This window comes from Budorcas taxicolor, chromosome 19 (assembly GCF_023091745.1).
Source record: "Budorcas taxicolor isolate Tak-1 chromosome 19, Takin1.1, whole genome shotgun sequence".
Classification (NCBI taxonomy): Eukaryota; Metazoa; Chordata; class Mammalia; order Artiodactyla; family Bovidae; genus Budorcas; species Budorcas taxicolor.
In genome coordinates this window covers 13663739-13691728 of record NC_068928.1, presented here as the reverse complement: position 1 = coordinate 13691728, position 27990 = coordinate 13663739, and the positions used below count along the sequence as shown (strand labels likewise).

The 27990-nt window shown below is 47.0% G+C and overlaps 1 protein-coding gene across 1 annotated transcript; it reads right to left on the bottom strand.

Annotated features, from left to right (window-relative positions):
• Window positions 1-408: 408 nt before the first annotated feature.
• Window positions 409-26448, bottom strand: DUSP14 (dual specificity phosphatase 14). Its single transcript, XM_052657758.1, has 3 exons — window positions 26362-26448; window positions 3580-3664; window positions 409-2292 (listed from the first exon to the last, which is right to left on the bottom strand). Exon 3 carries the CDS (start codon window positions 2198-2200, stop codon window positions 1604-1606), a length of 597 nt encoding a protein of 198 aa, XP_052513718.1. The 5' UTR covers window positions 2201-2292; window positions 3580-3664; window positions 26362-26448; the 3' UTR covers window positions 409-1603.
• Window positions 26449-27990: the final 1542 nt, after the last annotated feature.

Genomic DNA, 27990 nt, shown 5'->3' with positions numbered 1-27990 from the left:
GTATTTCTCCAGAGACCACCAGCCCCAGAGTTTGCCTTCATGTTGGAGGAGCCCAGCCTCTGCAACCGCAGATTGTTCCATCTTCTGACTGATTTTTGATCATGTGCTGCCAGGGCGTTTATGGGTTGCTCTGATTTCCCACAGAAACTTTTAATTTCATTTTAATTTTCCCATGCAGACAATAACGGCACATGTTTTTAAGTGGGCAAATTTTCAAAATTAGAACGCAGAGGGAGACCACTGCCACAAACCAGGTAAAGTCTGAATAATATGATTTATATAATATTCAGCTACTGGCATTATATATAGGGCTTCTTGCCACACAAACCCAAAACCTAGGAAATTTTTCTATGGATAAGCAGGCTACAACCTACCTGGCAAATGAAGTAAAAGCAAGCTGTTGCTGGGACAAGTGGCTCTCCTGGAAAAGGAAGGGCAACCTGGGAGCTCCCAGTGGCTTCCCAGGGGCGCATGGAGTAGAGACGCTAGCAGAAACATGTACCTATCCCCTGTTGTGTCATCCGATTTACGAGGGGCAGTGGCACATTCCCAGGTTTCAGCAAAGAAAGCCATTGTGTTAGCTGCTGAGGCTTGGTTCAGGGCATTTCTGTGTAAGTCAGTAGGCAGGCAGAGGGGCATACCTTTTGTTAAAAAACAACTTCTCTCATGGAGGACTCACTGCCTCGGTGCCTTCCGGCTATCAGGAGACGGCCGAGAGCTGCACTTCACTAGCGTGCAGCAGGCTGTGTGTCTCCTGTCCCAGCGTGGCGAGTGAGGCCAACACCGCCCATCTGCAAGGATGCGACTCAAGGGGGTGTCTGTTTTAAGTAGTGTTCACAATTTTCACAGGAGCCATACCCTTAATGGTTACTCAAGAGCTATCTTTTGTCCATCAACACACACACATACACACGCACACCCTGAAATTCTCATTAGTAAAAATTCCAATATGTTAAGCAGATGTATTTATTAAAAATAATGCTAATATACTCCTGGGGCACACTGATTCCAAGAGGGTGTTTGCAGCAGATTGCATTATAATTAACAGCTAAATAATAAAGGCTTTTTTTTTTAACTTACAGAGTCACTAAATAATAGAAGGAAAGGAAAGAGTAGGGCTGATCCAGTGGAGACTGATGCTGGTATCAGTGTTCCCTAAGCATTTGTTTGGTTGGCAGCCTGGGCAAAGCCTGTATCTAAAGGGTTGATGGGGGTCCAAAGTGATTTTTGCACTGAGCTCCTCCCATGATGCCAAGAGGCATGGGGTTGAGAACAGAGCAGAACCAAACAGTTTATTAAACTGTTGAAATTGTTAAAAATGCTGAAACTTGAAACTGTTTAAAAGCCAGTTCAAGATTTTCATAAACACTATTCCAAAATGTTAGTTTTAAAAATGTTAGTAGCAATGTGAGCATTCCCCCGTGTCTTCCTCCCCTCCCTTCCCTCTCTCTCAAAATAAAACATGAAACACCCAGTGTAAAAAAAAAACACTTCAGGGAGGAGCATTTGTCCACCATTTGGAAAGAAAGGTGAGGAGGGGAGCAGACGGCGTGTGGCAGATGCTGGGCCTGCTCGAGGGGCTGCTGCTGCGGGCTCTGGTGGCTCAGATCCCCCAGTAAGGCATCAGGTGGCGGGACTCCTTCTCGTAAACGTCTGGCACTATGCCGTACGGTGTCTGTACCATTTTAACTGTCGACTTCCCATAAAGCTGGCGCTCGTAGTCTATCAGCTGCCTCCAGAAGCCGACGTTGGGCCTGATGACGGGCCTCCGGGCTTTCACCCAGTTGTAGGCCTCCAGCAGGCACACGTTGTGAAATTTCATCAGGTACGCGATGCAGAGCGTGGCCGAGCGGCTGACCCCCGCAGCACAGTGCACCAGGGTGGCCCCGTGTTTCCGGCTCACGCTGTGGATCTTATCGGCTACGGTGTCAAAGTACAGTCCAATGGGGGCATGAGGCATGTCAGCCAGAGGCACTTTAACGTATTCAAACTGGGGCCAGTTGAAATTGGGGATCTCAATGGTAGCGTTCACAATGCAGGTGATGCCACGAGCCTGGAGGAGGTGCCGGTTGGAGGCTACGCTGCCTCTGCCCAGGAAGAGCGAAGAGGTGATCTGCGCAATGCCTCCTAGGTCTCCCTCAGAAATCATCCGGGGGGCCATGAGAGTCCGGGGGAGCGTGCTGTGACCTCTGGAGCTCATGAAGACGCCAGCAATCACACTTGCATCGTTGGAAGCAAGACCAGAGCGGGGTGTTTTCCTCCACCAAGGAATCGGAAGTTACAGTCGCCTTCCTGCAAGATACAGGTATCCGTCAGTACCCTAGATGCTACTGATTCACGGCAGCCTTCTGCAGCGTCTGCGGAATGGGAAGGTGAGACTATTGGAGATGGTTATTTTCTGTAATTGTGTATTCTTCACAGGATGGAGACAAATCATTTTCATTGATTAACAGGAAAGGTAGTCAAAGATGCCAACATGCAAAATCAATGTAAAATTCAGCGCTCTGATGATTTTTTTTAAAAAAGGCACTAAAGAGAAAGTCTTCCTATTTTAGGGAACGTTAAAGACAGAAACAAGTGCGGCTAATCCCTGAATAACAGCCTTGTAGGGTCCTGCTCTTACCGAGGGGTGTTCAGTGGTAATTAGGAAGAGATCAGAACTTCTGATCCCGCCTAAGGCCGTGCTCTTTCATATGTTCCTGCCCACCTCCACAGCTATGATGGCCATATTTTCATAAGCCTAACCCTAGACATAGAGATCTTACAAAGGTGTAAAAATGATACCACTTTAGGTATTATATTCCAATGAATGGGCTTTGTGAACTAAAGAGATACTGAATTGGATCAGTTATAGAAAAGCCAGGAACATATGGTCACCTTGCTGCTGCTGCTGCTAAGTCGCTTCAGTCGTGTCCGACTCTGTACAACCCCATAGACGGCAGCCCATCAGGCTCCGCCATCCCTGGGATTCTCCAGGCAAGAACACTGGAGTGGGTTGCCATTTCCTTCTCCAATGTATGAAAGTGAAAAGTGAAAGTGAAGTCGCTCAGTCGTGTCTGACTCTTAGCGACCCCATGGACTGCAGCCCACCAGGCTCCTCCATCCATGGGATTTTCCAGGCGAGAGTCCTGGAGTGGGGTGCCATTGCCTTCTCCTTAGCTCCTTAGCTCTTTATAATTTAAAAGAGCGAACTCTATCATATTTATTATTTGTGACATCTGAATACCTGTGCTATGACATTTCCATGGAAACAATCCCAGGTAACTTCAAGGCCATGGTAGCAAAAATTCACTCGTCTAAGTTAATGAGCATTTTAGCTGACCTGACCCTGGATGTGGCCAAATACACTTTCCTCAGCCCAAGATTTTTCTAACCTCCAAGATGTGTCGCCCCCCTGGCTTAAGATGTGTGCTGGAAATAAAGGTTAACAGAATGCCCATGTCGTCTTTCATACCACTTCAGTCTGTACCCTGAGAAGTGTGCGTATCCCCCACCCAGGGCCCCGAGGGCTGCCCGGAGTGACTCCAGTCAGAAGAGCATCCCCGTTTCACAGACAGAGGCGGCACTGAGGCTACTCACTTGTGAGGTGCCTGGCTCCTCTGGAGTCCTGGGTCTGGAAAGTCTTATGTGAGAGACTACTGATCAGACTGGATACAAATCAGATCTGTAGAAAGACAAGGAGGTGGGAATGTGGTCAATCAGGAAGATCAAAAGAAATCCTCCTGGGTTTTTTACTATGAAACTGGGTTTGACTGGAATAAAGCTAGGAAGTGGAAAGCGTGTTAAACATATCTCCATGTGTATTTAAAGAATGTGCCAGTGAGACCTATCAATCAACCTGGGACTTCCCTGGTGGTGCAGTGGCTAAGACACCGTGCTCCCAATGCAGGGGGCCTGGGCTCGATCCCCGGTCAGGGAACTTGATCCCACGTGCTGCACCTTAAAGAACTGAGTTCATATGCCCTGTGCTGCAGCTGAGACCAGGTAAACATTTTGAAAACTATCAACCCAAGTCTCAGCTTTTTGTTAAGATTTTTCACACCAAGGGTTGTGTGTCATTAAGTGCACTTTTGGCCATAGTAAAGATGAATTTTTGAGAGGAGGATTCAGAGACAGCATATTGAAATGTAAGGCTCTGCTCACGGGGCCTGCAAGAAATGCTCAGGAAGCTGCACTCTCTCCCCTGTGCCAACAACCAGGCCAAGCCGGGTGCAGGGAGCCAGCCAGCTCCCCAAGGAGCAGCACTACAGAGGTGGCCTTGGCCACGAACGTCAACTCCAGGAGGTGCTGGTGGTGGAGAGCAATCTGAAATGGCTTTCCTTTTGTTTTCTTGTCCATGTCGGCCCTCTCATTTACTCATTTATGCAACAATGTGAGCACCAATCAGCATTATTAAAAATGTGATCCTCCCCCAGTCACATGCAAATCAATGAAGTGAGAATATACGACACTCAAAAATAAACTCAAAATGGCTTAAAGACCTAAATATAAGACATGACACCATAGAACACCTAGAACATAGGGAAAACAGTCTCTGACATAAATAGTACCAATGTTTTCTTAGGTCGGTCTCCCAAGGCAATAGAAATAAAAGCAAAAATGATCAAATAGGACCTAATCAAACTTACAAGCTTTTGCACAGCAAGGGAAACCATAAACAAAACAAGAAGACAACCTACAGACTGGGAGGAAATATCTGCAAATCACGCAACAGACAAGGGCTTAATTTCAAAAATATATAAACAGCTCGTACAGCTCTTAACAAACCAAACCCAACCAAAAATGGGCAGAAGACCTTAATACCAGACACCAAGAGGCATACAGATGGCCCATGAAAAGATGCTTATAGCTAATTATTAGAGAAACGCAAAACTACCATGAGGTGCTACCTCACACCAGTCAGAATGTACGGAATTTAAAAGTTAACAAATAACCAATGCAGAAGGGGGCGTGGAGAACAGGGAGCCTGCTGCAGTGCTGGGGGAGCGGCAGTCAGTACCGCCCCGATGGAGAGCAGAGTGGAGGCTCCTCAGCACGAAAACTATAGTTACCACCTGTGCTTAGTCACAGTCGCGGCCGACTCTGCTACCCCACAGACTGGAGCCCGCCAGGCTCCTCTGTCCATGGGGTTTTCAGGCAAGAATACTGGAGGGGATTGCCAATTCCTCCTCCAGGGGATCTTCCCGACCCAGGGATCTCTCCTGTGTCTCTTCTTTACCTGCTGAGCCATCAGGGAAGCCCAAGAGTTCCCATGGGGCATGTGGTCTAGTCACTAAGTCATGCCTGACTCCAGCAATCCCACTCCTGGGCAGACATCCAGACAAAACTAACTTGAAAAGATACACGCACCCCAGTGTTCACAGCACTGTTAACAACAGCCCAAACATGGAAACCACCGAAAGTGCTGGACGGATAAAGATGTGATGAACACACACAGTGGACTATTACTCAACCATAAAAAAGAACAAAATAATGCCATTTGCAGCCACGGGGATGGGCCTAGACATCATTACACTAAGTGAAGTCAGAAAAATAGATACCATATGGTATAACTTATATGTGAAATCTAAAATAGGACACAAATATGTCTACAAAACCGACTCAGATACAGAGAACAGACTTGTCAAAAAGGATGGGGTGTGGGGGAGGGGAAGGACTGGGAGTTTAGGATTAGCGGTTGCAAACTATCAATATTGTATGCAGGATGGATAAACAACGTGCTATCACCCTGCTTATTTAACTTATATGCAGAGTACATCATAAGAAACGCTGGACTGGAAGAAACACAAGCTGGAATCAAGATTGCCGGAAGAAATATCAATAACCTCAGATATGCAGATGACACCACCCTTATGGCAGAAAGTGAAGAGGAACTAAAAAGCCTCTTGATGAAAGTGAAAGTGGAGAGTGAAAAAGTTGGCTTAAGGCTCAACATTCAGAAAACGAAGATCATGGCATCCGGTCCCATCACTTCATGGGAAATAGATGGGGAAACAGTGGAAACAGTGTCAGACTTTATTTTTTTGGGCTCCAAAGTCACTGCAGATGGTGACTGCAGCCATGAAACTAAAAGACGCTTACTCCTTGGAAGGAAAGTTATGACCAACCTAGATAGCATATTCAAAAGCAGAGACATTACTTTGCCGACTAAGGTCCGTCTAGTCAAGGCTATGGTTTTTTCAGTGGTCATGTATGGATGTGAGAGTTGGACTGTGAAGAAGGCTGAGCGCCGAAGAATTGATGCTTTTGAACTGTGGTGTTGGAGAAGACTCTTGAGAGTCCCTTGGACTGCAAGGAGATCCAACCAGTCCATTCTGAAGGAGATCAGCCCTGGGATTTCTTTGGAAGGAATGATGCTAAAGCTGAAGCTCCAGTACTTTGGCCACCTCATGCGAAGAGTTGACTCATTGGCAAAGACTCTGATGCTGGGAGGGATTGGGGGCAGGAGGAGAAGGGGATGACCGAGGATGAGATGGCTGGATGGCATCACTCACTTGATGGACGCCAGTCTGAGTGAACTCGGGGAGTTGGTGATGGACAGGGAGGCCTGGCGTGCTGCGATTCGTGGGGTCGCAGAGAGTCGGACACGACTGAGCGGCTGAACTGAACTGAACTGAACTCGTGAGCACAAGGAACGGCATCCTGCAATAAACTATGATGGGAAAGAATGTGTGTGTGACGGGAAAAAGCGTTTGTTCCTCTCCTGTCTGTCCCTCTGCCTTTCCCAGGTGACCATCACACTTAAAGTTTCTTTTTTTTTTCTTTTACAGCTCTGTGGAGCTATAACTGACATACAATTTGATCTAAAATGATGAGTTTTGACACACATACACTCAAGACACCATGACCTCAAAATAATAAACACATCCATCACGCCCAGAATGTCCTCACGCTCCTTTATAACTCATGCCTCCCTCACCCTCCAGCCCCATTCCCAAGCAGCCACTGATCCACCTTCTGTCACTACAGTTTACGTTTCCTAGACTTATACAGTGGACTCATTCGATGCAGGGTTTTTCTGTTTGGTCTGGCTTTCACGCAGCATAATTACTTTCACATTCACCCGTGACTGTGTCTATTCATAAGTCATTCCTTTTTTGTTGCTGACTAGTATTCCACTGTGCAGATATAGTTTGTTCGTCTACTGACGCTAGTTTTAGACTAGCACAAGTGAAGTTGATGTAAACATTAATGTACAGGTGTTTGTGTGGATACACACCTTCCTTTCTCCTGGTTAACTACCTAGGAATGGAAAGTGAAAGTCGCTCAGTCGTGTCCGAGGCTTTTTGCGACCCCATGGACTGTATACAGGGGAACTCTCCAGGCCAGAAGAGCCTTTCCCTTCTCCAGAGGATCTTCCCACCCAGGGACTGAACCCGGGTCTGCTGCGATGCAGGCCGAGCCGCCAGGGAAGCCTGTGGAGGGAAGGGCTGGGTCATATGCCATGTGCATATTTACCATTTTTAAATAGTTTTTAAACAACAGGTACAGCTTCCAACCTGTGGGGCAGGCTACCACAACCCTCCCCAAAGGCCTCAGAGGGTGAGCACCATCCTCGCACTGTCCCTCTGCTGCGTTCCAGAGCACCCGTGTGTGCGGTGCCCTGGATTCTGAGGCTGCCACCCAGGGGACACTTCTTGATCACCTACCTCTGGGGGCAAACACAGTTCTGGGCTGGCTACCAGCCCTGGGGCACCACACAGGTATCAACACACTCTCAGTCTTTCTGTGAGAGGCCTATTTGCTTGTCCGGGAGCTTCTGCTTGGGCACGCTCTGGGGACGGGAACAGAGGCTGGCAGACACCACCTTTTGTTCTCCCTCGATCTCACTCCAACTCTCTGGTATCTTCTAGAAAGGAATCTGCATACTCATCTAGTACCCCAACTTTTGTGACTGCGGCCCAGGGAACACCTCTGGATCACCTGTTTCTGGTGGACAGTGGGACTTAATGCTAGTGGTCCCACAAGCCTGTGAATTTACACTTTACAAGCTGGGGACTGAGACCTTTCCCGGTAGAACTCTGACAGTCTGGGGTCCACCTGCAACTACCGGGAGCCACTAAAAATAGGCCACTCAGACAATCACAAAGATTTGAGAGACAACCAAAAAGTCACTCCTCCAAAACTGGGAGAGGTGGCTGTTTTATCTAATGGACAGAAACCAACAGAGAGTTAAGGAAGATGAAGAAGTAGAGGGCTATGTTCCGAATGAAAGAACAAGATAAAACCTCAGAAAATGTCCTTAACTGAAATGGAGACAAATGATTTACCTGTTAAAGAGTTCAAAATCATGGTCTTAATGATGCTCACTCGAGGAAAGAATGAATGAACTTCAACAAAGAGAAAATATAAGAAAGAAGAAGTCACAGATTTGAAGGATACAATAATTTCACTGAAAAATAGACTCGAGGAGTTCAACAGCAGACTAGAAGACAGTGAAAAGGATTAATGAACTCAAACACAGGGCAGTGAAACTCAAACCAACAGAGCAGTAAAAAAGGGGAAAAAAAGTGAAGACTGCTTAAGGGACTTGGGAGATAACATCAAGCAGATAGGCATTTACAGGGCTTCCCTGGTGGCTCAGACAGTAAAGAATCTGCCTGTAGTGCCGGAGACCTGGGTTCAGTCCCTGGGTTGGAAAGATCCCCTGGAGAAGGGTGCGGCAACCCACTCCGGTATTCTTGCCTGGAGAATCCGCACGGACAGAGGAGCCTGGTGGGCCATAGTCCATGGGGTCACAGAGAGTCAGATATGACTGAGCAAATAAGCACAGCATGAGAAAAAAGAAAAAGTGCTGAAAACTTCCCTAACTAGGGATGAAAACACATTCAGATCCAGGAAGTCTGGAAAAGTTCCAAATCAACGTCAAAGAGACCCATACCAAGACACGTTATAATTAAACTGTTAAAAGTGAGAACACAAGAAAACTTTCGTAAAAGCAGAAGAAAACAGCTCAGGAACGTACAGGGAACCACCAGGAGACTATCCGCAAGTTTTCAGCAGACACTTTCCAGGTCAGAAGGGAGTGGCATGATGAAATCAAGATGTGAAAGAAAACACTTCCAGACAAGAATACTCAGCAAAGCTGTCATTCAGAATTTAAAGATCAAGTTTTCCAGACTAGCGAAAAGTAAACCGGCCTTACAAGAATTAAGGGAACTTTCTTGAGCTGAAAAATAAGGGCCACTAAGTAGTAGCAGGAAAATATATGAAAATATATATCTCACTGGTAGAGGTGAATATAGTACAATTTAGAAAAATAAGACGTAAAGGTAGTATGGATGAGTTACTCACAAAGCCAGTATGAAGGTTAAAAAATACACTAGCAAAAATATAAGAGTTAAGGGATATACAAGATAAAATGGTGTAAAACATAACAAAAAAAAATGTGGGGGATCGAGTAAAAATGTAGAGTTTTAGAATGACTGAAACTTTGACTGTTGATAAGTTGTGTGTAACCCTCACGGTAATCATAAAGCAAAAACCTATTCACGAGAGATTCACAAAAGATCTGAGGAATAAAAGAATCTAAACATACTACTACAGAAAACCATCAGGACTTCCCTGGTGGCCCAGGGGTTAAGAATCCACCTGCCAATGCAGGAGACACGGGTTCAACCCACTCCAGGAACAGTCCACATGCTGCGGGCCAGCTAAGCCCGTGTGCCACGACTCCTGAGCCCACGCCCTGCGAGCACTGAAGCCTGAGCACCCTGGAGCTGGTGCTCCGCAACAAGAAAAGCCACCACGATGGGAAGCCCGCACGCTGCAACTAAAGAGGAGCCCCTACTCCACAACTAGAGAAAGCCCTCGTGCAGCAATGAAGACCCAGTGCGGCCACAAATAAATAAATACAACCAGCAAACCACAAAGCAGGACAGCAAGAGAACAGAGAAACTACAAAACAGCCAGAAAGCAACGAGCCAAATGGCAGGAAGGACAGACTCATCAATAATTACTCTAAATGTATACGGACTAAATTCTACAGTCAAAAGACAGAAAGTGGCTGAATGGATTTAAAAAAAAAAAAAAAGATGTGCTGCCGACCTCTGATGTAAGGATATACAGACTGAAAGTGAAGCTGGGAAAAGATATTTCATACAAATGGAAACCAAAAGAAAGCTGGGGTAGCTATACTTAGACAAAACAGACTTTAAAATAGAGAGAACGAAGGGCATTACATAATGATAAGGGGTGGGGGGTGTCAACAAAAGGATAAAACATTTGTAAATGTTTCTGCACCCAATATAGGAGCATCTAAATATATAAAGCAATATTAACAGACCTCAAGGGAGAAGGAGACAGTGATGTAATAATACGGGCCTTTACACTCCGTTTTCATCAATGGACAGATCATCCAGACAGAATGTCAGTAAGGACACGTCAGTTTTAAACAAACACGTTAGACCAGGTAACCGTAACACATATATACAGAACGTTTCATCCAAAAGCAACGCAATACATATTCTTGTCAAGTGCATGTGCAACCATCTCCAAGACAGATCATATACTCAGGCCACGGAACAACTCTTAATAAACTTAAGACTGAAATCACATCAAGCATCTTTTCCAATCACACCAGTCTGAAACTAGAGATCATCACAAGAAGAAAACTGGAAAATCCGCAAATAAGTGGAGATTAAACAACATGTTACTGAACAACCAATGGGTCACAGAAGAAAACAAAAGAGAAATCAAGGCATGCCTGCGACAAATCGAAGTGGAGATACAGCATACCAAACTTTTGCCTGCACGTCAAGAAACAAGATCTCAGAGTCTAACTCGACGCTTCAGGGAACCAGAAAAAGAGCAAAGTCCCAAGTTAGTAAAAGGAAAGAAGTAACGAAGATCAGAGTGGAAAGAAACAGAGTCTATGAAAGATAAGAAGGACTTCCTTGGCGGCTGAGTGGCGGAGGCTTGGAGCTCCCGCTGCAGGGGGCTTGGGTGTGACCCCTGGTCGGGGAACTCGACCCCACAGGCTGCAACAAGAGTTCGCAGGCGGCCACGAAGACCAAAGATGGCGTGCTGCGACTAAGCCCCAAAGCAAGCAAATCAACGTTTTTAAAAAGACAATATGAAAGATGAATGAAACTAAAAGGTCACTCCTTGAATAGATAAATAAAACTGGCAAATCTTTAGCTAGACTCACACACACAAAGGACTCAAAATCAGGCGTGAAGGAAAAAATTTCACAACTGATACACAACAGAAATACAGAGGAGTAATTATACACCTAGGCTGAATCATGAAGAAATAAAAAATCTGAACAAACCAATAACCAGGAAGATGACTGAATCCCTAATCAACCCCCACGTCCCACAACCCCGTGCCACCAATGAACAAAATTTAAGACACAGACAGCTTTTCTGGTGAATTCTACCCAACATTTACAGAATATGTACCAATCCTCAAACTCTTCTAAAACACAGAGGAGGAGCAAACACTTCCACACTCATCCAAGGCCAGCATAACATTAATACCAAAACCAGACAAGGACACCACAAGAAAATTACAGACCAGGATCTCTGATCAACCTAATGGAAAACTTGACAAAATATCGACAAACTATATTGCTGAATATACTAAAAGGATCATACACAATGATCTGGTGCCATTTATCGCAGGAATTCAAGGGTGGTACAACATCTGGAAATCAATCAGTGTGACACACCACAATAATAAAAGGATGGAACCATAAAACTCTGAGAAGAAGACCTAGGAGGCAAGCCCCTTGACACTGGTCTTAGGAGCGATTTTTGGGTTTGGCAACAAAAGCAAAAATAAACGAGGAGGACAACATCAAGGTAAAAAGCCCCTGCACAGCAAAGGAAGCTAAACAACAACAACAAAAAAAACGCAGCATATGGAATGGGAGAAAATATTTACAAATGATTTGACCAATAAGGGGTTAAGGTGCAAACTATATAAAAAGTGCATGCAATTCAATAGAAAAAAAAATTTTTTTTTAATGGGCAGAGGGTTGAATAGACGTTTTCCCACAGAAGAAATACAGATGGTCAACAGGTACATGAAAAGGTATTCAACATCACTAATTATAGGGAAATACAAACCAAAACCTCACTTCACTATCAAAAAGACAAGAAATAACAAGTATAGGCAAGGATGTGGAGAAAAAGGAACCCCTGTGCACTGTTTATGCAAATATAAGTTGGTACAACCACTACAGAAAACCATATGGAGGGTCCCTAAAAAGTTAAAAATAGGACTACCACATGAGCTGGCAATTCCATTTCTGGGTATTTATCCAACAAAAATAAAAACACTAACTCAAGAAGATAGATGCATCCCCACGTTCACCGCCAAGACATGGAAACAACCTAATGTGTCCATGCATGGATGAATGGATAAAGAAAATGCAGTACAGATACAAACACCATGGAATATTAATGAGCCATAAAAAAGAGGCGACCTTGCCATTTAGAACAACCCAGATGGATCCTGAGGGCACCAGGCCGGGTGAAGTGACTCAAATGCTGCAGAGCAGCAGCTGCACGTGGACCCTTAGGGAAAAGAGCTCCAAGCTACAGAGAACCGGCTGCTGGTTCTCAGAGGTGGGGAGTAAATGGATGAGGAGGGCTAAGAGAGACACACCTCCAGTTTTACAGTCAGTCACGGGGATGTGATACATAGCATGGGGACTACCATCAGCGCTGCACTCATATTTGAAAGCTGCTAAGAGGATAATCTTAGAAGTTCTTGCCACAAGAAAACCTTGTTAACTACGGTGACAGACTTTACCGTGGTGACCATTCTGCAGTGTGTACAAACATGGAATCATTACGTGGTATTCCTGAAACTGACGGAACGTTCTGCAGCTCTATACTGCAGTGGTTCTCACACTTGGCGAGCATCAGCACCACCTGGAGGGCTTGTTGAAGCAGACTGCTAAGCCCCGCCCCCAGAGGTCCTGACTTAGTGGTTGGGAGAGGGGGCTCGGGAGCTGGCGTTTATTTCCCAGGTGACGCTGCTGCTGCTGGTCGGGGGGACAATGAGCACCCCTGCAGGGGTGATGCCGTGGTGCGCCGCCCCGATTCCCCTTCCAGACTGAGGCACTCAGAGTGCCGGTGCTGACCCCTCAGTGTCTCAGAAACTGCTCGCTACAAGGGAGCTGCCTCTCCCAGGCTTACCACCCCTCATGTGGGGCCCACATCGGCCGACCAGTGACACAGGGGTCGTGTGTAGGTGAAATCACATCAAGAAGACAAACAAGGAAGCAGCTGTGTGAGGAAATGAGTGCAGATGTGAGGGTTAGATGTACATGGAAACAGGCAGAACTTTGGGAGGACAGCCCGTCCTGCAGCAGAGCGCAGTCTCATGCCGCTTCCAAGTCTCTCCCTGGCAGAATCCTAATAGTTTAAAAAGCAAAGTCACCACGCGGCAATAAACACACCACGTAAGGCTTCTGAGCTGCTGGTGATAACTCCTTCCTCAATGTGGAAGATGCTAATCAAATTTCCAACCAGGTTATCCAGTTACTGTCTAATTAAGAGGGACTCATGTCCTGTGGTCTCCCAAATAATTACCCTGTTTGGGAAGCCACTTGCCCTCCTGAGGCTGGGGTCCCAGGCTCACTGGCCTTTTCAGCGGAAAGGTCTTCATCAAGGGCCACGGGTAAGGGATGGGTGGGCTGAAAGCCTAGCTTACTCAGTTAACCCCTCCTTCGCTGGGCAGTGAGAGGGTACTTGGTGCTGCAGGGAAAAGGAAGCAGATTGTGGATCCTTGGGGCAGAATCCAAGCGAGACAGACAGGATGCTCCCTCCCTGCTGCTGCTTGCCAGTCTCGTGCCAGAAGCCTGCTTAAACTGCCAAAGCCGAATCCAAGGTTCAAAAAAACAACTTCTGCCAGAGAGCACGCAGAGGGCACAAGTATACAGACGCTCCTCTGACCGAGACTCCCAAACCCTTCTCGCAGACAGGAAAACTCAAGGTTCGGAAACGGTGAGGCATTTCAGCTGGGAGAGGGCAAGGCGCAGGGCTCTTCACAAGAAGAGGCCCAAGGTATCCGGGCTTCCAGCTCAAGCCCACAGCCAGCTTCATGGTGCCCACGGGGCGCGGCTGCGGCCTCCTCGCCCACCCTTCCAGCGCCCCCAGCCACCAGTGCCTTCGGTGCATGAGAGAGGCCTTAGCTCTGCCTAAGCAGATCAAAGGCTCCACACAGAAAAGACTGACCCAGAGAGGCTGAGCTGCTCCGGCTTCTCCTCCTGCCCAGAAGACAGAGACAGCGCCACAGACTGTACAGCCTCCAGGTCCCAGAAAGCCCTCCTGATGGCAGAGGGAGGGACCACCGCGAGGAGCAGGCCCCGGGAGGGCAGAGCAAGAAGCCCTAGTCTGCTTCACGTCTAAGATCAGCAGAGTCTGATCAAAATGAATACAAGAAAACATGGGCATGACCTCACAGGTGTGTCAAAATCAACTCAGTGAACGTCTGCAGGGAAAACAGGGTATCTACTGGGAAAGTGAAAGACTGACCGGGTTTGCGGGGTCAGGGGTTCCAAGGTGCCCTGTGAGTGACAGCACCGCTCCCACTGCAGCGCCCGGGCCTCTGGGACAAGGGTGACCAGAGAGAACGCCAAAGAATGTCCACGCCGCTGTCCATGGTGTTCGGCTCACTCACTGACGTCCACAGCGCTCAGCTGCATTTACTTCTGAGAGGGAACAAATGCTTTCTGGGCCAGGAGAATGGGGGTGAGGTGAAGGACAAAGAGGAGGAGCTGTCCTAAACCAACCTGAGAGCTGGGTTTTTTTTAACAAGTTATAAGAAATGTCAGGGATGATGCTGGTCTCTGAATAACGAACATCAAAGATCTAAGTGCTAGACAAAATGCAGCATTAGTGCCGACCGAGGGGGCCTGTAACCTCAGGAAAGCATACGCTTCAACAACAGCTGGGGCTCTCCTGGGATGTGGGCGCCAGGATCTAACCGGAGCAGGTGCAGACTGGCTACCTGCAGTCAGTCTATCCACAGGACACATCCCACTGCCACAGAAGCTACCTTAAAAAAAGAAAGTCACGACAAGAAAACCCCTAGAATGAGGACTTTAAGAACTGAAATTCTATCTACAGCTTTTTCTTCTTTTGAATTGGCAGAAAAAATGGCCACAGTAGTGCCAGTGATGACCCTTTAAAATGATCTAAGATATTTTTACCTTTAGGAATTTCAGAGGTTTGTAATATATACTGGAGGCCTATACTTTTTATTTTTTTTAATACACAAAAAGCCTATGTAATCACATTTTCTTCTTCCATTAAATGTCTACTTTAAATAAAAAAAAACCAACCCTTAAAATTATCAAAATAGAGGCATTAGCCTACATTGCTGTAAGTAAATAAATACTACTTCTCTCATTATATTTCATTATTAAATCAGAAACGTGTTCCACTGGGGGGACTTCCCTGCTGGTCCAGTGGCTAAGACTCTGTGCTCCCAACACAGGGGGCCTGGGTTTGATCCCTGGTCGGGGACTAGATCCCACGTGCCATAGCTAAGAGTTCGAATGCTACAAATAAAGATCCCGTGTGCAATAACGAAGACCTGGAGGAGCCAAATAAATATAAATATTCAAAACATATTAAATAAAAGAAATGTGTTCCACTGGGGGGGAAAAGTTAACTCTTACAAATAAAAATCACAGTGTGGCAAAATTTAAGGGGGAAAAAAAAAACACTTTCTGATAAAACATTGAAAATAAAAATTCAAACAAATACTGAGCTGCATTCATGTTAAAACGAAATAAAAGATAGTCACAAACTGTTCTCACTTATCTGGAGAGCTAAATTTGGAAAGCTAATTTGCTAAAACATCTTAGATTTGGAGGAGGGGTTGTTTTTGCTTTTCCTGCCATATAATTTAACTGATGCCAATGGCTGGGGAGAGGACAGATATACATAACACACAAAGAACTAAGGAATCTGAGAATCACCATTTTGATAGTTTGGCCACAGATATTCCCCTAGGGTGTAGCTGTAGAGTAACTGCCTGTGTCGTCATCGTCATGGCCTGGCTGACATCTCAATATACTCCTATGGACCACCCACCAGCCCATGAACTGAGCCTAACAAAGGCTTATCGTTGTAAGACCCTAGCCAGCAGCTGGGTGGGGAACAGACCACAGTCCAAAGGAAGACAGGAGTAGTCTGCCTGATGAGAGCAGGGAGAAAAGCATGCCGACAGGGACAGAGGCGCACAGACTTCACGAGTTGAGCTCCACTGATAAACTCACAGATTCTCATGCTGGAAACGGAGTAAGAAGAGGCTATAAACAACTACCTGTAAAAGGTGAAAGCAGGCAGGCACTCGGACCAGGGGCAGTCGGTTCCTGTTTGGAGCTGAGTTTTTTAATCTGGTCTTCCTCCCCCTGGATGTTTAAGATATTTGTTGCTCGTTCACACAACAGTGTTTACTGAGTTCCTGCCGCGTGTGCTGCTGGGGACCATGGCAGAACGTCTTTGCCGGAAATGGCCACAGTAACACCCTGCATCCCGTGTGACCAACCAGAACAGTACAGAAGAGATGATGCTTCTGAGGCTAGATCATGAACAGGTCATACACCTCTCCTTGGTCTCCTAACACGTGCTCTTGGAACCCAGCTGCCACGCTGTGAGGCAGCCCAAAGAAGCCAGAGTCACCGTGTGGAGAGGTCACTTGTGGGAGTTCCAGCCAGCAGCCTAGCAGACGTCCCAGCTGACAGCCAGGATCAACTGCTAAACATGTGAATCGAGACACCTCAGTGGTTCTCGGGACTTTCCTGGAGGCCTAGTGGCCGAGAGTTCACACTCCCAATGCAGGGGGCCTGGGTTCCATCCCTGGTCAGGAAACGAGATCCCACATGCTGCAACTAAGACCCAGCACAGCCAAAGAAATAAATGAAAATATATTTTTTTTAAAAAGACACCACAGTGAACCTAGCTCCCAATCATCAAGTCACCTCCAGACACTGTGGAGCCAAGACAAGTTGTCCTTACTACATAAGGTCCAAATTCTTGACCTACATGAATCTGTGAGCAAAAGAAAAATGACTTTTACACCACTGAGTTTTGGAATGGTGTGCTATGCACCAAGAATCACCAGAACAGGGATATAAGATAACAAGAGACATCACCCTGTGCTAGGATTTTATCATCTTCAAGAGACGACACAAGAAACACATATAAAACAGGTGAGCAACAGTAAGAGATAGACTAACAGTAAGTGAACTGAGTGAGCGGTGCAAACAGTGAGTGCTGCAGCAACGCAGAGAAGGCACAGGGTCAAGACAAAGCAAAACAGTCAGTGGTGCTGAAAACCTGAGCTGATTCTCGGGCAAGTGTCTCAGAATTACACTATCATGCTTTTTCTCCAATCCATTTAAAGAAGGCGCCGTTCCGCTCCTGCTTTGCAAGAAGTCTCCCTATTTGGAGATTCCAAATGAAGAACACCAGCCCTTCTCTATAGCCCCTCACTGCTCACAAAATGTGGTCCAGGGCCCAGCAGCCATCGACCTGGAGCTTGAATGCAGAATCTAGGGCCCCATCCCACACCTGCAGAATCCGATTCTGCAGCTTAACAAGATCCCAGGTAAGCTGTACACACACTGAAGGGCGAGACGTGCAGGTCTCATTAATCTGCCTCTGTCGGTCCCGCAGGACTTGCTGAGGCAAACTTGAGCGCCTGCTTTGTTGAAGCCACACGAGCGTGCTCAGCCTCTCCGGGACCAGTGTCCTTGTGCTCTCAGGGTCCCCAGATGAGGAATCAGGTGAATGGAAGCCAAGAGGCTTTCCCAGACTCTACACAGAAAGCGAGCACCCCCACTGGGGCCAGAGCCCCTTCTCCATGAGTGGCTCATCTGTCGATGAGTCATACAATCTGACCACAACAGACTGACTGATCTGAAGACCACCAAAATGGACATCTCACCAGGGAAGAAAACAAACACTACAGAAAGAAAGAGATTATGGAGTGGAAGGCTGGTCTGACAGTGCTTTATCTGTAACATGGATATTCATCTAAAATAGCCTAAACCGCTAAGTGGTATGAGATGGCCTTTGGGTGTGAAAAATCTGATCAACTTGAACCAAGAAAATGGGTGCAATATTTCCACAATCACATTTAAGCTTGTTTGGTAATAAGTGGAAACCAAATTATGCCACAGCCTATACAAATAATACTTTAACATGAATCATAGATTCCTGGTAAACTCTGATTTCCATAGGGAAGAACATCTGGATCCACAGTATTCAGCTGTGCTGTGCTTAGTCGCTCAGTTGTGTCCAACTCTTTGCCCTCCAGGCTCCTCAGTCCATTGGGATTCTCCAGGCAAGAATACTGGAGTGGGTTGCCATGCCCTCCTCCAGGGGATCTTCCCAACCCAGGTCTCCCGCATTGTAGGTGGATGCTTTACTGTCTGAGCCACCAGGAAAGCCTGACCCACAGTATTAAAAAAAAAAAAAAAGAAAAGAAGAAAACCACACATCAGCAACTAAACCCAAGGTAAGTATAAGTTTGCCTCAAAATTCCTTGAAAAGCAGAATCGTGATATCGCAGGTCCATTCACAAATAAGATCTCAGTACTTAGATGTTCATTATTAATTTAAAGAAGCCAAAAATGAATTTAAAAATTAGAATAAACTTCATAGGACTAAGAGCTCAAGAGTGGAGAGTTGAGCACTCTGATCATCTAACCATCTGACGTCTCACTGGACAGATCAACATCTTTAAAACTCAAGCTGTGAGCCTCGACTTTCTCCCCACAGGGCTTGCTTTCTCATACCCCTGGCCAAATTCCACATTTTTAGTACTTTTATACCAAATTAACTTCATTTGTAAACTATTGATGAATTAACCTCCCATTTTTCTTTATAAATCAAAAGTGAAAGTCGCTCAGTCGTGTCCGACTCTCTGCAACCCATGGACTGTCCATGGGATTCTCCAGGCCAGAATACTGGAGTGGGTAGCCTTTCCCTTCTCCAGGGGATCTTCCCAACCCAGGGAAAGAACCCAGGTCTCCTGCCTTACAGACGGATTCTTTACCAGCTGAGCCACTAGGGAAGCGGCATCTATGAGAGTTTCTGAGCTGAACAAGATAACCAGGTTAGGTCTCTCGCATTAGCTGGAGGGAGGGAACCCAATAATGCCACACATACCCCTATATCCCTGCCAAGGACAGCAGGCTTCCCGAATTCTGAGAGCAACTGTGTATCTTAGCCTTCCTGGAGCAAAGGGAGAAATCAAAGTTTTAGTTAAACAGGAGTCAAAGAACATAGTATCCTGAAGTTATTCCCTTGGCTTTACCTGTCTCCTAACGAAATAATCTTGGGCTGCCCTGGTGGCTCTATGATAAAGAACCCTCCTGCCGGTGCAGGAGACATGGGCTCAATCCCTGATCCAGGAAGATGCCGCATGCCGTGGAGCAACAGAGCCCAAGCGCCACAACCCCCGAGCCTCACACCCTAGAGCCTGTGCTCCGTGACCAGAGAAGCCGCTGAGACTAGAGAAAGCCCACCCACAGCGACAAAGACCCTGTGCAGCCAAAACTAAGAATAGTCTGACACAAAAAGATAATACACATAGTTCTTTGTAGATTACACTAATTACTGCTGCTGCTGCTGCTAAGTCGCTTCAGTCGTGTCCGATTCTGTGTGATCCCATAGACGGCAGGCTCCCCCGTCACATGCTAGATGAGAATCCACTGGCCTATGAACCTCATTTTGTGTGCCTGCTCAGTTGTGTCTGATTCTTTGCGACCCCATGAACTCTAGCCTGCCAGGCTCCTCTGTCCATGGGATTATCCCAGCAACACTGGAGTGGGTTGCCATTTCCTTCTCCAGGGCATCTTCCCAACCCAGGGATCGAAACCGCGTCTCTTGCATCCCCTGCATTGGCAGGCCGATTCTTTACCACTAGCGCCACCTGGGAAGCCCCCTGAACCTAAACTCTACTCTTGTTCAAATCAGGGGCCGGCAAACTGTGGCAGGCGGGCCATGTCTGGTCAGTCATCTCTTTCTCTACCGCCCATGAGCTAAGAATGGATAATACATTTCTAAATCGTTAACAGAGAACTCAAAAGAACAGCATTCCATGGCACACAAAAAGTGTATGAGATTAAAATTTCAGTGCTCATGAGTCAAGTTTTTACTCGAGCACAGCCACACTCATTTGTTACATATTAACTATGGCCTTTTTGCGTCACAAGTTACGTTTAAAACAGCAAGTTAAATAGTTGCAACAGAAACTCTATGACCCACAAGCCTAAAATATGTACTATCTGACCCTTCAAAGGAAAAAAACTGCCTACCCCTGAAATCATGGTATAAAGCCATCAGAGTAGATGGCAGAGAAATAATTTTCCAAGTGGCCCTAAGGACCCTGCATGAGAATCCTGCACGAGACTCCCTGGCTGCTGGCTGGAAGGCTCCAGTGGTCCTCTATCCGCTACATCTCTGTTTACTCGTCAACAGAAGCAACACCCTCTTGTTAAAGAGTTTTTTCCTGCCATTCCACAACCTCAAAGACCTAAAGAGTCAAAAAGACCTGCCACGGTCCACTGACGATGAAACTGTTCTGGGACAAGCCACCAGTGGGCCCAGCAGTTGCAGCTGCATATGAATTTCAAAAGGGCCCCTCTGTCCACGGAGACCTCCGGATGGTAGCAGAAAGCTGACCAAACTGGATGGGAAGTCACTCTCTGTCAACAGAAGGGTAAGAATGGGAAATGAGGAGGTGAGCAGGCAGGGCCGTGACCTCGGCGCCAGAGCTCCTCCTCTTCCCTGCAACAGGGGGAAAACGCAGTTCCTCTGTAAATTATATCCTTTGGAAAAGGATATCAAAAAACACAAATATCTCCCCCATCACTAAGACTAAGAGGTTCTGACTCTACTTTTCATCTTCCTCCTATGGGTATCTTTTCTCAAAAAGTTCTAATTTATATATAAGTAGTTTTTTTAAATTATGGTCATTTTATAGAGAATCTGGGGGGGGAACCCTTTATTTAGTACAATGAGTGAAAAAGTATGCATGATTTGTAAAGACTGAAAATAGACCAACTTAGCCATTTTCCAAGATGTCTTCCAGAAGAAATAAAAAAGTATTACAAATCTTACATTCTTTTGTGTGTGTATGTGTGTGCTTAGTCACTCAGCTGTGTCTGACTCTTTGTGACCCTATGGACTGGGCTATTTTCCCAGGAAAATGCTGGAGTGGGTTGCCATTTCCTTCTCCAGGGGATCTTCCCAACCCAGGGATCGAACCAGGTCTCCTGCACTGCAGGCGGATTCTTTACTGCTGAGCTATCGGGGAAGCCCTGTTTTCATTTTTTTTTTTTTTTTTTTCAGATGCTAGTTTATCAGTTAATTTCATGGTGACAGTTGAAGGGTGTTTTCTGAACCTACAGAACTGTAATTCTGCCCCTAGGATATAAACAGACTGTTAGCAGATAATACCAGGTACACGAGATGCTCAACACACACCTGGACTTAATAATTTAATAATTGTCCTGACAAGACCTCCCTATCCTCTGTCCCTCCGTCTTTCTCTCCTCTCCTCTCTCTCTCTCTCTCACACATACACCGGTTTTAAATCCAGCTAGCAACTCCAAACACAAGCGATTCAAGTTAACCCGGCAACTGGTTACTCAGAGAGCAGGAACTATCCACCCCAGCTGTGAACTACCTCTACCACCCAGTACGAAGGGAGACCTGGAGAAACGGACATTTCAAAGACTGTGAAAGCATTTCTCCTCATAGCACAGAAGCTGTGGTTCCTTTGGTATTGCCAGGGAATTCCTGCGCTGGTGCCTCTCGGGATCAGCACGTGTACACAAGCGAGTGAGTACCAACCCTCCCTTAGACGGCATTTTCACAACGACTAGCCTGGGTTCCTGCACACGTCACACACTAAGCCTGCACATTCAGGGCCTGGCACCAAGCAAGTCTTCTCCAGCACGACGCACCTCACGACCGCAAGGCATCTCGTGGCCCAAGCGGTAAGTCTTCCAAAACCTTTACAAGACTACTGCTGCTGCTGCGTCGCTTCAGTCGTGTCCGACTCTGTGCGACCCCACAGACAGCAGCCCACCAGGCTCCCCTGTCCCTGGGATTCTCCAGGCAAGAGTACTAGACACTTTAATTTTTAATGCTTCCTTTTGCAATATTTAAATCCCATATAACTACACATCTATCTAAGAAAAAAAGATCTTTGGAAGAATTCTATTGTATATTTCTCAGCCATAGAGTGGAAAACCGTCTCTGGCACTGGGTGTTATGTTAGTTCAAACCATACAATTAAACGTAAGTATATAAAAATACAGTGGTACAGGAAGGGCCAGGGATCAAATCAAACCACCTCTGTGACATTTATTCATTCACTCAGGAAATATCCAAACATATTGTGGCCAAACAGCAAGCACAGTGGATTACAAATTCAAGGCTGACACCACTGGAGGAATGTAAATTGGTACAACCACTTTGGAAAATTGGCCTCAGCTAGTAAAGTTGAGGATACACGCATCTATGACACAGCAGTACACATAACTGCCCTGGACCAGAAAGAACCCAGACGTCCATCAACAGCAGATGACCAATAGATAACTGTGGAATATTCATGCAATAATTACAGTCACAGGTAACAACATGGATGAATCTTAAAAAAACTGTAATGCAGCAAGAATTTAAACCAAAAAATCATATACGTGTGTAAATACATAAATGAATGTATATATACACACACTTACATATATACATATATGTGACACTGGCTGCCACCCCAAAAAAGAGGATTTGCAAGGATACCTACTTTGATTCTACTTGCACAAAGATGAAAACCGGGGAAAATGACTATATTGTTTAGAGACGAATCTTCAGGTGACAGCACCTCCCTAGCAGTACAGTGGATAAGAATCCACCTGCCAATGCTCAGGACACAAGTTCAGACCCTGGTCTGGAAGATCCTACATGCCTCGGGGCAACTAAGCTTGTGAGCCACAACTGCTGAAGCCTGCGTACCTAGAGTCCAAGTTCGGAAACGAGAGAAGCTGCAAGAAGCAGCTTGCCCCACACAATGAGAGCACAGCCCCCACTTACCGCAATCAAGGAAGGACTGTGCACAGGAACAAAGACCCAGAGCAGCCAAAAATGAAATTAATTAATTAAAATATACATATATTAGGTTGGAATAACTATCGAAGAGAAAGGGGATGATTTTCACAAAAATGAAGCTCGTACTGGCTAGGTTACCTCTAGGGTGAGGAAGAGAGGTGGTCACTGGGGAAGAGCGTGCTTCCTGACCTGCAAGATGGCTACAGCTGTGTTTTCTTTAAAATAATTAAGTTATCCATTTCTGTTTTATACCCTTTTGTGTGTTACTATTCACAACTTAAGAAAGGTTAAATAAACACAATGTTGGATTTCAGGAATTCAGAAGCCTTACAAATTCTGGCCAATCTGGGGAGAGAATCCTTCTGCTTGGAACATCACTACCGCCTGTCAGTTTCATGAGGTCAGTGACCTTATTTGCCTTCTACTCCAGTATCCGACACTTAACTTCTGACACAGCAGAAGTCTCAATAAATGTCTCACACAGAAACCCATAAACTCTTTTTTTTTTTTTGCCGTGCCCAGCAACTTGTGAAATCTTAGTTCCCTGATCAGGGACTAGACCCAGGACTCGGCAGCGAATTGCAGGGTCCTAACCACTGGGCCGCCAGGAGCCCATACACTCTCGGACGTGAATTCTGTTTTGCTCACCTGTCTTCTGAAATTACTGATTTGAACGGTTTTCATGGAAAACGTTAACATTTTCCTTTCTCTGTCTTCACCCCAGTGAGGCTGTCATAAATAACTAAAGCTATCATCTTAAACTCTCGCAAAGTTTACACCCAGGACTGTTGCTTCAGCAACTCCCTTCGCCTTCCACTCCCTTTTACGCCTCCTCACAAGCAAAGAAAAGACAAATATAAGAGATTTCTTTTTTTTTAACGGCAAAGTTTTCTTTTGCAACCAAGAGAAGCACCAAGGATCTTAATGATTTAACTGTCTTAAAGTTAAGAAAGGATCATTTGCCTATTGTCTGGAGCAAATACTCCCAGTGCTATCAGGGTCAGTAAAACTTAATGGCCAGCTGGACTAAAAGCACAAAGTTACCTGTTCTAGACAGAAACCTAGTGCCTATAAACAGGACATTTAAAGTTAATACTTAAAAATAATAAAATAATTTAGTAAAAATGTCACTCAGAAAAAAAAAAAAATAGAAAAGCTAGAGGTTTTCAGACTATACAAGCCAGAAAAAAAGAATCATTCTGTACAAACAGGCTTTCAAGAAAATGCTTAGCAAAGTCTGAAAGAACACACGTAAACCAATAAAAATATACACAGCGATTACTCTGGGGACAGATGCTCAAAAGAAAGTTTTAATTGTTTAAAACAGTATGTTTAATTCTTGTGATACTGGGAAAAAGTATTTGTAAACCACCTTGCCTTAAAATAAAATCCCAATTGCAAAAGAATCTACCAAACACAGATTCCTCCTTAAGAACCAACATTTTAAAATGCTGAAGTTTTAAAGGATTTCTTGGACACACCTGGCCAGTTTTTTTTTTTTTTTAATAATAAGAATATACACATATACCATTGTATTAAAGAATACTGCAGAAATCATACCTACATTCAACCACTGTCAGAGAGTTCAACTGAGAACTCAGTGTAGACACGGTGGACACTGACGTTTAAAAGCCTTGGAATGAAGGAAACTGTCTCCCGTTTTATGGGGGGAAGCCAAAAATATCAAGCACCTACCTCTCCTCCCCCAAGCGTCAGAAGATGAGTCAGAGCTGGAGGCAGGAATAGGGCCCATGTGTCAAGCCGCCCGTGCAGGGCGCCTTCCTATCTCCACCAGGCAACCCTCTGCCCCCACCCAGACCAGGGGCCCTGCCTCAGCCTGTCTCTGGTGTGAAGGCTCAGGGGTGTCTCGTGAAGAAGAGGCAGCTATTCATTCTAAGGGGTGCCTCCTTCCCCACATTTCTAACAACCCGAGAATGGAGGCCTTCAGCAGTCCACAACAAGGAACAATCACAAAACACCAAACGCACCTCAAGAAAGTGGAGCTTCCATACACGTTCAGGTAACTTTGGAAAGAATACAGCACCTTTGTTCCTCTGGTTGTAAAGAGCAGGAAACACACGGAGAGCAGCTATGACTTGTATGGTGTCACTTAACTTTGTGACACCGCTGAGTCTCAAGCATGGAGATGCTGACAGTTCCAGCCTCTGTGGCTTTTAACTGCTCTGTACAATCTCAGGGAGTCAGTTCCAACATTCCATGACACTTCTGACTAAGAATCCCTCATGGACTAGGAATTCCAGGAACTCTGGTCTATATTCCTTTCAGATGAGTAAAGAATCAGGACTTGACTTTTTGCCTTCATGTTCACATCTGTAAAATAGGATGGTACTGCTCCTTACCTATCTCTCATAAAACTAAGAACAGCTAGTTAACACATGCTAAATGCCCTTGAGGTCTTCCTGGATGAAAAGAACACGGTACTTAAAAAAAAAAAAAAAAATCCCTACACAGTAGAACTGCATTTTAAAGTCACACCTCTTTCCCTTGCCTCTGGGATGCCCAGTTACCATAACACTAGCTGGTACCATTGGCAACATCCACCTAAATAAAATATGCAGTCCAGAGAGGGCAGCTACATACAGCATGCAACTAACTCCTCGCGCACACAAACAAGAACTCAACTTCGCTTTGGAGCAAGGGTACTTAAGAGAAATAAAAAGATAACGTTGGCACTGTGCACACCAATCCACCACCGTAGAGAAACCCTCAAGTTGAATACTTGGCATTGCTGAAAGTCAAGTTGCTTCTATCAATGCACCAGAAACCTTCGGAAGAGGCAAGAAGCCGCCGACGCTCCCGAGGCTCGGAGCGGGCGAACGGTGGCGGCGGGGCTAGGAGGCAGAGAGAGGCCATGGCTGGACCGGGGAGCAGAGGGGTCAGGGAGGGGGAGGGGAGCAGAGAGGATGCTCGCGAGGAGCCGAGGGCCGGGACCCGGGCCCAGGCGCCGCCGCAGCAGGAGAGCAGCCCGGGTGGGCGGCCGGAGTGGACGGGGGGGTGCTCCGAGCGCCCGCGAGGCGGGGCCGGGCGGGAAGGAGGGGTCGCGGCGGAGGTCGCCGGGCCTCTCCTCTCCCCGCCGACCAGAAGATGCGAGAAGCGCCCGGGAGCAGGTGGGGGACGCCGGCACAAAGTTTCTGGAGACCCGGCTCCCGCGGGCCCATAGCAGTCCGCTCCGGCTAGGGGCCCCGGGGCCCGGTCGGCGCCAAGTCCCGCCCGCCCGCCCGCCGCCCCCCGCCCGAGCCCGCGGGCCCCGTACCGGCTCGCCCAGGCTCGCGGCCAGCGTTCTTCTCTGCTGCGCGGCTCCCGGCGTCTGCGGGCTGGCCGCCGCGCGCGCCCCTCCTTCTCTCCTCCGCCCGCGCCGGGGCGGGCCGCGCGCACGCTCGCTGCGCCCCGCCGCCCTCTCCCTGGGGCGGGGCGGTCGCTCGGGGAGGGGGCGGGGCCTCTGCGCTCGGGGCGGGGCCTCGGCGGCTCGGGGCGGGAGCGGGGCCTCGGCGCGAGAGGCGCGCGGCGGGCGCCCGGGCCGCAGACCCGGGGGCGCGCGGAGCCGCAGGCGGCGCGCGTGCGCACTGTGCGCTCCGCCGCGGAGTCAGGCATCCCGCGCTCTCATCCCTTGTACCCCGGCAGACCTCTGCTCAGAGGACCCCAGCGGTGGCCCCGTCTGTGTCACAACATACGACCCTGCTGTTTTCCTACTTGAGCGTCTTCCTCCAAACTAGGTTTCGGCGAGGGCCAAGGGATGGCGAACTAGGGTACTTTGTGGATGTGAGAGAGTTAAAGGCAAGAAAACGATACAAATATAAAAGGTGTGAAGATTGCAGTTAGTGACTAATCTCCTACCCCCACCTTCCATCCTGCAAGGGGGAGCCCGGAGTTGGGACCAAAGAGTGAAGAGAAAATAAATCTCATGGCAACTGTTGGCTGAATTTTGCTTGGGCAGGTATGGGCAGTTTCCAGCGACTGTGGGAGGCTATGTTGTCAGAGACTCAAGGGGCTACGTGCTGTGCTGTGCTTAGTCGCTCAGTCGTGTCCGACTCTTTGCCACCCCATGGACTGTAGCCCGCCAGGCTCCTCTGTCCAAGGGGATTCTCTAGGCAAGAATACTGGCGTGGGTTGCCATGCCCTCCTTTAGGGGATCTTCCCAACCCAGGGATCGAACCCGGGTTTCCCGCATTGCAGGCAATTCTTTACTGTCTGACCCACCAAGGAAGCCCAGAAATGGCTATAGATGTGGCCAACTTCTGCCTGCCCCAAGACCGCCAACCCACTGTCATGAACCACAGGTACCACCTGAGTTTCAAAACACCAAGTCCACACCTTGTGCCTCCAAGGCAGGGCTGAGGGTCTCGCAGGCTGAACGCATTAATTCATGGAGGGCTTATTTGCTGTGTCACTTTGAGGGTCTTTTTTTTTTTTTAATGTAGGTTTGTCCATCTATAACTTGAGTAGATGCAGAGCAGACATTCAATACATCCCTGCCCTGGAGGGTGAGGGGAGGTATAAACAACTTCCTCGAGGCTGGGCAGTGAGTCAGGCTCCTAAGAGTCCCGACTCCACACCCAGCCCTTTACTCACCAGCCCCAGCTGCTCACCGGTGTAAATCGCTGGCATCAGAGTTGCTGAACAGTCAAAGGAGTAATCATAGTTTTGGGAGGAGGGATGGGTGAGGAATGTGAACACAGCGCTTTGGGTTTGCATCCCACTCTCCTGACCTCCTGCAAGCTTTGAGGCTTTTTCATGCTCTTTTTGATCTCCAAACGGATTCCGAGTCATTCCGTGGGTGCAGGAATATCCAAAAGTTCTGTCTGCTTTCCAGACAAAAATATAACATCAAAGCCATTTTAGTGATCATCTGAAGGGAGCTAAAAAGGCCTAGAATGGAAAGATG

Excerpts from the sequence above, each read along its gene's own strand:
- DUSP14 (XM_052657758.1), bottom strand. The coding sequence starts at position 2,200 with ATGAGCTCCAGAGGTCACAGCACGCTCCCCCGGACTCTCATGGCCCCC.